Below are 13,964 nucleotides of genomic sequence, written 5' to 3'. Positions count from 1 at the left end.
CCATCAGGACCACTGTTGTGTTGTCGTAATGGAGGCACTGTCTGAAGGCCCGGGGGGAAAAGTCTGTTCTTAATATGAACCAGTTCTGAAGTGACGGGTTGTTTTCATCTCAATATGCTGCTACAAAACGTTTCAAATCCAAAACCTGTTGGAGGAAACAAATTGGGGCAGCTGTGGCTCGGAGAGAGAGGGTTGTTGTACAATCGGAAGATCGGCGGTTTGATCCCTGGCTCCTCCAGTCCATGTCGGAAAAACCTGATTTCAAATATGTTCATGTGTGAAAGGCCTCTGGCTCACGTAAATCAAAAGGCCTCATGAACGTGATCAGTGATTTTCAAAGATCATCGGAAAACTCGTGTACTCGTGGAAAGTTTGGCCGGGTATGATGAGCACTTTATGTTCTGTAAAGTAAACTTCTATCATTTACTATGTGGTTTAAAGAAAACAAGGGTCTTGCTTTAATTGTTTTAATATAGTTTCAGTTCCAATTACCACCAAAGGAGTCAGGCCATCCCATGTCCCACACCTGTAGACTGCTGCATGTGGTGAGTGCTCTATAGTGGAAGCTGGATGAAGCAGTGGGAAAGACAGCAAAACGTCCACGTAAACTTCTGTTACAAATGTGTCCCCAAGTTAAAAAAACATGTCGAGTTGGTCACCTGTTGGTCATTAAATATATGTTTAATATTGTTCAACAATTTTCATTCATTACCAAATTAATACCAAGGTAATTTAGAACAGGGTAATCATACTTTATAAGTGAATACCTAACATTAAAGTAATATGCAACATTTTGGGAGACAGGTAGACAGAGAGACAGGGAGACAGGAGACAGGGAGACAGGAGACAGGGAGACAGGGAGACAGGAGACAGGAGACAGGTAGACAGGGAGACAGAGAGACAGGGAGACAGGTAGACAGGTAGACAGAGAGACAGGGAGACAGGGAGACAGAGAGACAGGGAGACAGGGAGACAGGGAGACAGGAGACAGGGAGACAGGTAGACAGGGAGACAGGAGACAGGGAGACAGGGAGACAGGAGACAGGAGACAGGTAGACAGGGAGACAGGGAGACAGGAGACAGGAGACAGGGAGACAGGGAGACAGGAGACAGAGAGACAGGGAGACAGGGAGACAGGTAGACAGGAGACAGGTAGACAGGAGACAGGGAGACAGAGAGACAGGGAGACAGGGAGACAGGGAGACAGAGAGACAGGGAGACAGGTCCATGACTGGAAGATGGAAGAAACATCTCAGGCGGGTAGTGTTTAAGGACCTGATTACTACATCACTACATATGTTGCTTTACTCTTTGCAGGACTTCAACAGAGGAGACTAGCTTCAGGAATCTGAGGTCAAACCAAACAATGCAAAGTCTCTGGTGTTTTCCCAGTCCTTCACACACCAGTCAGAACCAGCCTACAGCAGGACCCGGCACTCTGCAGCACAGCATCTGATGGCATCACACAGATGTGAAGTATAGACTGAGGACAGCAGCGCTCAGAGCAGACAGCAGAAAGAACCTCCATGTGGGCGGGACAGAAAAGGGCCTCTGCTGATAAGGTGTGCAGCTGGATGGATGGAGGCCCCACACACTGGGGGAAAAACACGGGCCCCTTAATGACATGCTGGAGAGTCTGCCCAAAATTACAAAAAACGACAGGAAAACAAGAGTGTGTACTGCTGGGCCGCTTCAGAAAACAAAGTAATAATAAGATGCCTGTGAACAAGTGATGTGCTGGTACAACAGAAACGACTGTTGGTGGAGCAGGTGTGTTTGCTTCTAAATCAAACTCACGAGGGGGGCATCTGCAGAGACAAGATGAGGCCACACAGGAGAGCTACCAAAGAGAAAATACTGCATTACATTTGCGGTTACGGAGCCTGTTACAATGTGTACATTTCAATTGTGATGATCATAGTAACTACAGCAACTTAAATGTAGAAATCTAAGGCCTCAGTGTGGCATATATGTCCTTATATGGCCGTGACTTCTTCTGTGTGGTGGTGTTTTTAAAACTCACAGATGTCAAAATGAACAATGATTAATATTCTTTACCATCAACTTTGCTTTAAGATTTCGGATTTGTTTGCTTTTGTGCACACATTTTTTGTAAATGACATTTGTCACTTTTTAAGACATTTGTGTGGAATCAAATACAAGTAAACTTTGTAAGTCTTTTAGTATTTAAAAGTATGGGTGTTCAAGCCCCACATTTGGGATCAGTCAAAGAAATGTAAACTCTGGTTTCATACCCAGTTTGGCTGTGAATGTTTCTTACAATGAAGCACTTCCATGTGCTCTATGTTACTGTGTTACAGAGAAACAATGGCTGGAAAACAAACTGAGAATTTGGTCAAAGTATTGGTGGAAAGCAAGTTTCCTTATCAGCAAAATAGATCTGATCAAAAGATCACTTTGTGGGATTTTCACATTTCAGATGATGATCATGTCTTTCAAAGGCCCTTTTCTGCACAATTTCTAACAAATACCTTAATTTTTAAAAATGTAATACATATACTGACTCAAAAGTGATTATATGCAAAACAACCAAACCAAAAGACATTTATCATTTACTGATTAAGTCCATACAATGCTGTGTACAAGAGTGCCCGCCTGCTGCTTCCAGTAAATGTTAAAATAAAACCAAGCTGACTCTTGGTCCTCCGTGGGACAAGACACCTTCAGGCCAACCCCCCGGACACGTTGAGACATCTTGCAGTGGTCCAGGCCAGCAGCTGCTCATCGTTCAGTGCGTCAGGTCTGTATAGTGTCGTCTTGCTGTTCTGCTCTCAGTACAGAGGTAGCAGATCATACACCACACACTGTGCTCTGGAGAGATCTGGACTCCACTGCTGCTCCGAAAAGGCCTCAGAGCACAAGAGCCTGTCGGTCAGAGACAAATAGATGTGAGCGTGTATATATATATACATTCTGTATGAAAGTTATAGTAATTCAATATGGTAAAAGATTCTGAGATACTTAAACTAAGTCAAAGTTATGTGATACTAAATCAAAATGATGACATTTTAATCAATAAAAATATGAGCTCTAAATTAATTAAAGTCTAAATTAACTTAAGTTAAAACATTAGTAAGTCTATATCTGAAAGAGTGTCTCATTATTTCAACAAAGTGAATCAAACTTTTTGGACAACATACATGCAAAAACCCATCAACATAAATGAAAGAAAGCCATTAAAATAAGGAATGCAGATGTTTTGCCGCAGCTGGAGGCCTTCTGTGTGTCTTTGACTGTTGGTTTGTTGCAGTACAATCAAAGTGAAGTGAGATAATATCAGCTGAATCTAAAGGGGTGTAAGAGTGGTGAGCATACCACATTTAGAACATACTGCAGTACAAGTTAAGTCCTGCACTCACTGAGTTACTATCAGCTGAATGTAGTGATAACATCACTATATTATAATATTGGATTACTAACACCGATGCATTCATGTGTTGCTGCATTTCAATGTTATGTCATTTTAACTATTTTACAAACTTTTGGGAAGTTAACAATGTATCATATTTAATGATGAAGATGATCATATGATATGTGAAATGAGGTGTAGTAGAAGTATTGAGAAGCATGAGATGGAATACATCCTTAACTCATACACTTTACATGATTGGCTGTATCTAAATTGAATATAACACAAAGCATTACCAAGGAGGAAGTATGCAGCAGCACTCAGGGAGAGGATGATGAGGAAGATGGTGCCTAGACCCAGATCTCCCATCGCACAGGCATTCGGACAAGCACAGGTGCTCTCCACCCAGATCTGCAGGGGCTCCTCAGTGCTGAGGCTCAGGCCACTGATGAAAGAGGCCGACTGGTTTGGAGTACAGTGGTAGTGCACCACTGTCAGTGGCTGCTCGTCCTGACCTGGGACAGGAAAGGGAGGACTGGCTATCAGGTCAGCACACAGAATGATCACTGACATGACTTAGATGTGATGTTTGTGTTTTAGCTCACCCATGTATGAGACAGACAGCGTCTTCAGGGTGTCATTGTAGTGGAATTCATTCCCGTCATGTCTCCCATAGCTGAGATAGCGGCTGATGAACCCGTTGAGCCTGTGATACCTATTCATTCACATATTACATATCAACAGGAGATCCACCTGCTAGATGAGTAAAGGACAAGGATCTGAACATGTATCCAAAGATACAGCTCAAAGCTGAATTTAACTCAAAAATCAAGCAGTTGTCACATTACAAACATGTATGTGAGGGCGGGGGTTCAGCCCATCTCTTACATCCCTGAGACAGACACATAGTGCACACACACACACACACACACACACACACACACACACACACACACACATTTAACAAATAATTACAAACTGCTTCAAAAACATTTCAATATGTGAAATGTGCACCAGAATCAGCTGGAGTTACAGTGTGGTGACAAAACCACAGCGGTCCTCACACCTTCAGTTTGTGTGTTACAGTCGCCCCCTGGTGGCCACAACACGAATTACACAAATCAACCTCACCCTTATTAAACAATCCAGTAAGTCTTGTTAGACCATATCCACCTTGCAACCTCACATTTTCCAAAAAAATAATTGTTTCTGAATTACACAGCTTTACTTTGCATTCCTGTGGGGATTGCAGCAATAGGTAATTTGAGTCTTATGCGTGTGAGTGTGTGGGTGTGTGAGTGTGTGTGTGTGTGTGTGTGTGTGTGTGTGTGTGGGTGTGCGTGTGTGTGTGTGTGTGTGTGTGTGTGTGTGTGTGTGTTGTGCTGCCACCCCATAGATGAGGCAGATGAGGTGGTTAGGCACCAGAACACTTTAAAAAGGAATGCTGAAGAACCAGGTCAAAATCCAGGAGTCGTGGTATTTATTAACAAAAGATTTGCCTCTGCTTACATTTGACTGCTAATGTTCTTGTTTTTTTCTTCTTGTTTTTCTCATTCAAATAGCCAGATATATCACATATATCACTCTTCAACGTTTGAGTGAAGACGAATCCAGAAAGTCGTCGAGCTATTTGGGTTGTTAGCTAATGCTAACTAGCAGCTAAGCTAAAGCTAAGTAGCAGCAAGATGCCTCCCTTCTCCACGGACGACTACCACAAACTCCTGCAGAAGATTGCAGTCTTGGAAACAAAAATCCATCGACTAGAAGTAACCGTGGAGGTAAATGGACTGTGTGGGAATGACACCACTTTACCATGGACTCAAAACATTGGACAAACGCAAGCGAAGACACAGCTAACTAGCACCAACAAACAGGAGGAGAGAGCAGAATAGAGAAAGGAGAGTATCGGAAAGCTGAGCACAGGTGGCGAAAAACAAATCTCCAGGTTCACTGTGACATCTATAAAGAGAGACTTCGCAATTATAATTTGGAACTTAGAAATGCAAGGCAGTCCTTCTCTGACATCATAACCAAAAACAATAACAATACACGCGCCTTATTTGCTACCGTCGACAGGCTAACAAACCTCCAGTGTCAGTAGCTGCTGAGCTCCAATCCACCTGGGCATGCAATCAGTTTGACTCCTTTTTTACTGACAAAATTGAGAAAATTAGATAAGCAGTCAGTGCCTCCACACCAACCACAGGACATGTGTTGTCCCCATCTCTGAATAACATCCGTTCAAATATCATGACACAATTTCATTCAATTGACCGTAGAAGCCTAGAAGACATGATACAACATCTGAAGTCATCCTCCTGCTGCTTAGATATTCTACCAACACACTTTTTCAAAAACATTTGAAACTGCATGACCACTGATCGTTTACAAATTGTAAACACATCCCTTCTCTCAGGTGTCTTCCCACAAGCCTTAAAAACTGCAGTTATTAAACCACTCCTAAAGAAGGCTAACTTAGACTCCGCAACAAGGAAAGATTACAGACCAATATCCAACCTCCCATTTTTAAGTAAAATAATTGAAAAAGCGGATTTTCAACAGCTGAACAACTTCTTGGCCGTAAATAACTGCTTTGATGTCTTCCAGTCAGGCTTTCGACAGCACCACAGTACTGAAACTGCTCTTGTTAAGGTTTTCAACAACATCCACTTCAACACAGACAGTGGCAGAAGTTCAGTCTTAGTATTACTGGATCTCAGTGCTGCATTTGACACGGTCGACCGTGACATACTATTAGAAAGGCTAAAAATCTGGGTGGGACTCTCTGGCACAGCACTTAACTGGTTTGAATCCTACTTGAAGGACCGAGAATACTTTGTGTCTGTAGCTAATTACACATCAGAGCTGACTAAAATGACATGTGGTGTTCCCCAAGGTTCAATACTGGGGCCTCTTCTGTTCAACATCTACATGCTTCCACTAGCTCAGATTATGGAAAACAACAAAGTGTGTTAATAAATTATGCAGACGACACACAAATCTACATAACTATATCACCAGGGGACTATAATCGCATAAAAGGGCTGGGTAAACGCATTGAACAAATCAACAACTGGATGTGCCAGAATGTTCTTCAACTAAACAAAGATAAAACAGAAGTAATTGTTTTTGGTACCAAGGACGAACGATTGAAAGTCACCGCTCAGCTTCAATCACTGATGTTAAAACCCACAAACCAAGCCAGAAATCTAGGTGTAGTTATGGATTCAGACCTCAACCTGAACAGCCATATCAAGACTATTACAAAATCAGCCTCCTATCACCTGAAGAATATATCAAGGATTAGAGGACTTATGTCTCAACAGGATTTGGAAAAACATGTCCATGCATTTATCTTCAGCAGACTGGACTACTGTAACGGCGTGTTTACAGGTCTCTGTAACAAGTCAATCAGAACGCTGCAGCTCGAGTCCTCACTAAGACCAGGAGGGTGGATCACATCACTCCAGTTCTGAGGTCTTTGCACTGGCTTCCTGTCCAACAAAGAATTGACTTTAAAATCCTGCTGTTGGTTTATAAAGCACTGAATGGTTTAGGGCCAAAACACATCTCTGATCTGCTGCTACCTTATGAACCATCCCGACCCCTTAGGTCGTCTGGGACCGGTCTACTTTCTGTTCCCACAGTCAGAACTAAACATGGAGAAGCAGCGTTCAGTTGTTCTGCTCCACATATCTGGAACAAAGTCCCAGAAAGCTGCAGGTCTGCTGAGACCCTCAGCTCCTTTAAATCAAGACTGAAGACTTTTCTGTTTGCTGCTGCCTTTAATTGAACCGCATTCAAGGATTAATCAATTTCTGCATTTTACTACTGTATTTTATTTCTTACACTGCTTTTTAGTGTTTTAATGAATGTTTTTAATGTTTCAATTAATGTTCATAATTGTTTTTAAATCTCCTTTTCTTTTGCCTTATGTTTTGATGCTTTTAATGGTTTTATGTGAAGCACTTTGAATTACCTTGTTGTTGAAATGTGCGATACAAATAAACTAGCCTTGCCTCACATCTTAACAGATCCCAGCCCTCCCTGGTCCAGTCCTCGTCCCTGCTAAGAGGACATAACAAGGCTAACAGATGTCTACACAGGATTTAAGACTTGAGACTAGAAACAGACGCCCTCCCCAAACCAAGAGAGGAGGAATCTTGATTTCAACAGCAAATTCACAGTCAGAACTGCTGGTCTAACAGCTCAACATTTGAACATATCCAGTCAGAATGGAGAGTTTTTATAAACAACCAGTGTTCTGAATCAGAGTATTCACAATCACAGACAAAAACATTTCTTTTGATTAAAGTCACCCCGTTGTGGTCACCTAGACTAAAATAGTAGCACAATACAAAACAAGCTCCTTTAGACTTATTTAGCAGTAAAAAGATAAAGCTTGTGATATTCTATGTTTTCCTTGTTACTAATCCAATGAAAAAAAACAAAGCCAGCAATGAACTGATCCACTAACAAGTATTCACAGTCTGTATCCAGAATCTGATCAATCTTTTCCCTCTATGTAGAACTGAATGTCAGGATTTAGCTGTGATGTTGCAAATGTCCCACATGTGTTCAAAGCATAATTTGTGCAGTGAAAGAGGAAGTGGAATACCCTTCATGTCTTACTGCATAGCAATGAGTGACAGGGGTCCCATGGCTCAGAGAGGGCTGCATGCAAAAGTTCTGTAGAAGCACATATCTTGCTTCCGTGAACATACGATGTGAATTGTCTACTCTACCTGACAATGAGACATGCGGCGACGTTGGTACAGTCCGCTCCTGTCAGGTCCTCTGGCTGTGAGAAGGGGTGACAGGGGCTGAAGGACAGCAGGGTCTCTGCACCGACCTCCAGCTTCTCTGCTGACACGGGCTTCAAACGGCCGAGGAAACCCTCTGCATCTCCCATCGCCTTCAGGTTTATCACCCCGCTCCCATCCTTCATGATACATTTGCAGTTGTTCACTTTGAAGCAGCCCGACTTCTTAGCGGACCTTGGATGAGGGGAGAGCAATGAGGAAAACGTGTTGAAACAGACTAAGAGCGTGATGAGGACAGTCTGAAGACTCATGGTGTGAGTGTGCACCAGTGCACAGGGCAGTGGCAAGCTGTGTGTTGTTAGGTAACCATAGAGCATCTGACAGCTTGGTGATGGTAGGAAAGTAATTAGAGTAAAGGTGATTGCCATTCCGAGCATTCCAGAGGCCCACCATGCTCAGATCAGTGTCTTTCCAATTGCAGCAAAACACAGGCAGCAGGTCACAGGTCATCCAGAGAAACCAGGATACAGGTCCCGGAAAAACCTGATGCTCTTGAGTTCTGCAAATATCATTTGGCTGTGCTGTGAGAACCACAAAGACAGTTCCATTCAGACGTCTTAAAACTAGGACAAATACAAGTGAACTATCTTTGGGTGAACTGATTCTCAAATTGATTATGAGATTTATCTTAAATGCAAATCATCTAGTCTTATACATGATAATGATACCCACATATTTGACCCAGAAACAACAAACAGTAAAGCAATCCAGAGACGACAATCAGAGATACTCACAAGTCTCTGAGCTAGAGTCCAAGTCATGTCTTGAGTCTCTGAGCTAGAGTCCAAGTCAAGTCTCAAGTCTCTGAGCTAGAGTCCAAGTCAAGTCTCTGAGATAGAGTCCAAATCGAGTTTCAAATCTTTGAACTAGTCCAATTTAAGTCTTAAGTCTCAGAGCTTGTGTCTGAACTAGAGTCCAAGTCAAGTTTTAAGTCTTTAGACTAGTGCAAGTCCAAGTCTCTTCTGGTTGTAATGAACGTTTGCCATCTGGTCTGCTTAGAACACTGCAAAGCTTTGTGTCAGGAATTCAAAGCACATACTGTATCGCTCCGTTACCATTAGCATACAGTATCAGCATTGATTTAGTTGGTAAATGATCGATGCAATATAAAAAGAACACACAATTAAAAAGTAAATAACTGTATTTTGCCCCAAAAAATGGATATTAACTAACTTTACTCAGGATAACAGGAAAATATTTCTAACATTAAGCGTGCAATAATACCTATAACACGTTTTCAATAACAGTTAGCATACTACCGTATTGTATAATTATACTGGTTCTCCAGCTGATGACAGTTTACAAGCTACTATAATTTAACACTTCTAGCCTCTAAACCACAGAGATGCTCACAAGTCATTTTGGTCCAAGTCACGGTCTCTGACAACATTAGACGTCTGCAAGTTCTGATACTTCTTGTAGTGATACTACGGCATTGTTGGAATCTATTGTAACACAATCTCTTGTAACACTATTTTCTCGTAATGCAGTTATCAGTTACATCCTTTTCATCCCCATTTACTCTGCTCTCCCCCCTAACCCTGTGCATGTGCCTCACCACAGCTTTAACCCTCCTGTTATGTTGCGGGTCAAATTGACCCGTTTCAAAGTTTGAAAATCTAGAAAAAATATTTTAAAGTACTTTTTCTGTATGAAACTTCTTCTGCTTGCCTTAATTAGTGTGCCTTAAAAAAATGTGGTTCATATCATGTATTTGCAACCACCCCCTGAAGGTTTATATTACAGAGATGATGTTCGGGTCAATTTGACCTGGCAGTGAAAGTGGAGGCTATAAGGGGTCAGAAGGGTCAAGTTTAGACCATTTATTTCTTTGAAAATGTGAGACAAAGTATTTCTTACTCCCTCCCACCATATTTCATCCCAATCTCACACACACACACACACACACACAATATTTCATCCCAATCTCACACACACACACACACACAATATTTCATCCCAATCTCACACACACACACACACTCTTTCTCACTACCCCATCTGTGCGAGAATTACAGATACTATTTTGACTTTGAAGGGAACCTTTTATTTTCCCGCGGGAAAACTCCGCCCACACTTAGCAGGAGAGGGGCGAAACATACAGAATGGTTGCTTGGGAGTCCAACATTACACTCTGCAGATACATACAACACAGCAGCTTACTCGGACAACATGAGCAACAGAAACAAAAGGAGGACAGCCCTGGAGGCTCTGGAGCACATCCTTGATCACGACAGTGAAAAAGAGGAGGATGCGTCTGAAGATGAAGACCATCTTGAGGTCAATTCAGATTATAATGGTGCTGATTATGAACCATCAGATGAGGAAACTGATATACCTGTTCCTCCAAGCGAGACATTCATGTCAAAAAATTGTGAAGTACAGTGGTCATCCTCACCCAATACACATCAGCCAAGACTGTCTGCCGAAAATATGATAAAGACAGTGCCAACATGTATTTGCACAAAGCACACCGTGACGACATGTCAGTCATGTGCTGTGTAGACACAGATACACAGACAAACGCATAGAAACACACACACACACCTCGTTCATTGTGCTCATCTCTTGTTCATTTTTGTAAATGTCTGTTTCTTAACACTATAAGTAAACATTAGTAAAGTTTACTTTCAATACAAATCCTGATGACTCATTTGGCTTGATTTTGAGTGAGCGGGTCAATATGACCCTGAACAGCAGAGGTGTCTCATCTCTATTTATCTACATCACCCCATGAAAAAAAGAAAGTTTCAAAATGCAAACAAAATTTAGAAAACAGTACATGTTATGGTAGACTAATGCAATTTATATCTAGGTTTTTCCAATGTACCTAAAAAATAGTTTGAACATGTATTTTTCATGAAAATGAGTGAGTTATCCTAATTGAACTCTGATCTATGGAGGGGTGAATAACTCCATTCCACTAAATACTGATTGAATTATTAGTGATGGGGTACAAACTATTTATTATTATTTTGGTTTCTGACAACTTTTGGATGATTAAACATGCACCGGGTCACATTGAGCCGAGAACATCATTGCTGTACCCGAGAAACGAACATAACAGGAGGGTTTATATAGCAGATGAGACACTTGCGTGTGTATTCACAAATCTACAGTGATACCGACTATCAAAACCCTGACTAACAGGCTGAGGAATAGCTTTTCCACAGAGCGGTTTCCTGCTTCAACCCCCACCACCCAGCTCACACCGGACATTACTGCAGAAACAAAAATAGGCAATAAAACACTTTAACAAAGCACTTTTTGTCACGTACAGCCATTGATGCCTGTGTTTTATCTTGTATATATTTATTTAATGTCTTGTCTCAATATTTTTATACATTTTTTACATTGTTGCTGCTGAACTGACTGATGAGTCGCCAACTTAATTTCTTTTTACGACTGTTGTAAAATATATAGATATATAGATGGATAGATATAGATAGACGTTTCACTGCAACATTTTGCAATAACATAATACAGCACAAGACTTTAATGATTTGGTTGGGACTAAAGTTGTCAACATTTCTCAGGTCAACTCTGTTGATAGAGAAACCGTTATGCATTATTATTTTCTTTGTAGATAAAATGATGAAAGTAGCCATGATAACATTTGTGAAAAAAAAACAATTAAAAAAAAAAAATCTACACAAAGCATTTTGTCTTTAACAGATTTTATTTGGTCAATAGAAAGAGCCTCTAAGCTTTGACTGCAAATTTGCGGATGGAGTAGAGGAGGTCTTTCCTCTGCTGTTTCTTGGTCCGCAGACTCTCCTCATGCTTGTTGAGTCGGCGGCGCAGAGCTCGGGTCTTCTTGGGTCTCAGATCCAGGGGCTTGTACTTCTTACCCTGCAACAAAATAAATGAACCTTTAGTTAGAATGAAAAGTGACAAAAGTGAAGGACTGGCATCAGAAGTCATTAATTGGCTCATTTGTCGTTATTTTTGTGAATTAGCAACCCCAGTAAACGGCCATATCAAAATAATATCTCAATCGGGATCGTTTCATCCGTCATGAGGAACACTCGGCTCATCAAGTCTCAGTCTTTTGGTAAGCAGTTGTGAATGCATCAGCAGATCATCAGCTCAACAAGTATCATCTTGGACTAGAGAACCACACAGTCTCCATGCATGCTCACTGAGGAGGACTACAGGCAGCTGGTGCTCTCACCTTGTAGAACTTCCTCAGGTTCTCCTTCTGTGTCTGGTTGATTACAGTCAGGACTCTGGCGATGGATTTGCGGACAACGCGGCTGCAGTGAACAAAACATCAAAGAAAGACACTTTATGCAAAGCACACTTTAACACACTCAGCATGCAGCTGCATAGCGATCATATCACGTTAATCACAATCGGTGAGAACACTGTTCTACACATCTTAACAATGCTGTGTCATCGCTTTAGTTCAGACAGAGGTAATAACTCATAGTTAACGAACAGGCTCGAGCTCCTCACCTTGCTGTCTCGCGCTGCTCTGCTGGAAAGGCCGGATGTACCGCGTGCTCTGCATATATAGCTTCAGGAGAAGTTCTTCTTCGTCGCTTAAAGTTTCACTTCGACGTCACACTAACAGCACCACTGATTGGTGGAGCGTGGAACAGCAAAAGGAAACAACGCAAACTAATAAACGAGCAGCCTCTTCTCTTCCTGTTGATTTGTAGTTGTTCCTCGCGGTGAACGGAAGAGAACCGCGATACACAGCATCCAGATTCAGACTCCCCCTCTTCCACATTGTGTTATGTTGCAACTGAACTGTCCCCTCATCAATTTGCACAAGATCTAAACTTAACAGTAAAGCAAAACACCGACCTTTTGATTTATTATGACCTCATAATTAGATTAGAATACCCTTTTCTTAGTTCTGTGTCCTTTGAGTATATCATTCTAATATATTTCATGATTGTATGACTTTTCCAGTGATTTTGTGTAAATCTGTATCATTCTTGACTTTTAAAATTGCGTGATTTGATACAGACTGCTGCTTTACATGGTACTATATATATACCGATGATCCAATGGACTCATGCTACATGAACTCAAGAAAGGCAGCGTTCTAGTGGTGCTAGTCTCTGAAAGAGATAATATCTACTTGTGGGACTCAGCAAGATGTGCATTTGTTTAAAAACTGTTTACAATCAAATTAATTTACCTCAGGTGACTCCAATCAATTTAAAGAAACATCTCAAAGATGATCAAAATGGTTAGCACCTGTGCTACATTCCAAACGCCATAGCAGCAGGCCTGAATACTTACGTCGGTGTGATATTCAGTTCAATATTTTTAATACATTTGCAAAAGTACGAGGTAATAAGGATTTTAAACGATTTTAGCATGAGGCTGCAACATAATAAAAGAAAAGGTGGGGGTCATCACAATATGGGAATTTGTATTTTGTATATTCTCTACATTTTGCTATCAAATGTTTTCACCCAAACTGAAAAACAAACAGAGAAAATAGGCTATTATACATATCAGCAACACACACAAAGTCAAACCTTTCAATACCATACTAACAAATGTATTGCTAAAACTGCAAATGAACGTGGTATTACAATAAATAAAACGAGACATTCTTATTTTAGTATTTGCATGGTGGTGCATTGGTTAGCGCCGTCGCCTCACAGCAAGAAGGTTGTGAGTTGGAACCTGCCTTTCTGTGTGGAGTCTGCAGGTTCTCCCTGAGTGCTCTGAAGGGTGTTCTCTGGGTGCTCTGAAGGGTGTTCTCTGAAGGGTGTTCTCTGGGTGCTCTCTGAAGGGTGTTCTCTGGG

The 13,964-nt window shown here is 41.4% G+C and overlaps 1 protein-coding gene across 1 annotated transcript; it reads right to left on the bottom strand.

The window, feature by feature from the left end:
* Positions 1–11,853: 11,853 nt before the first annotated feature.
* Positions 11,854–12,463, bottom strand: LOC116399573 (60S ribosomal protein L35-like; the record flags this gene model as incomplete). Its single annotated transcript, XM_031876815.1, has 2 exons — positions 11,854–12,045; positions 12,368–12,463. Coding segments are annotated over 2 exons (246 nt in total), but the record flags the coding sequence as incomplete, so codon positions are not given.
* Positions 12,464–13,964: the final 1,501 nt, after the last annotated feature.

This window comes from Anarrhichthys ocellatus, unplaced genomic scaffold (genome assembly GCF_004355925.1).
Source record: "Anarrhichthys ocellatus isolate YVR2014 unplaced genomic scaffold, GSC_Weel_1.0 scaffold116, whole genome shotgun sequence".
In the NCBI taxonomy this organism is placed as follows: Eukaryota; Metazoa; Chordata; class Actinopteri; order Perciformes; family Anarhichadidae; genus Anarrhichthys; species Anarrhichthys ocellatus.
This window is presented reverse-complemented; position numbering and strand designations above follow the sequence as displayed.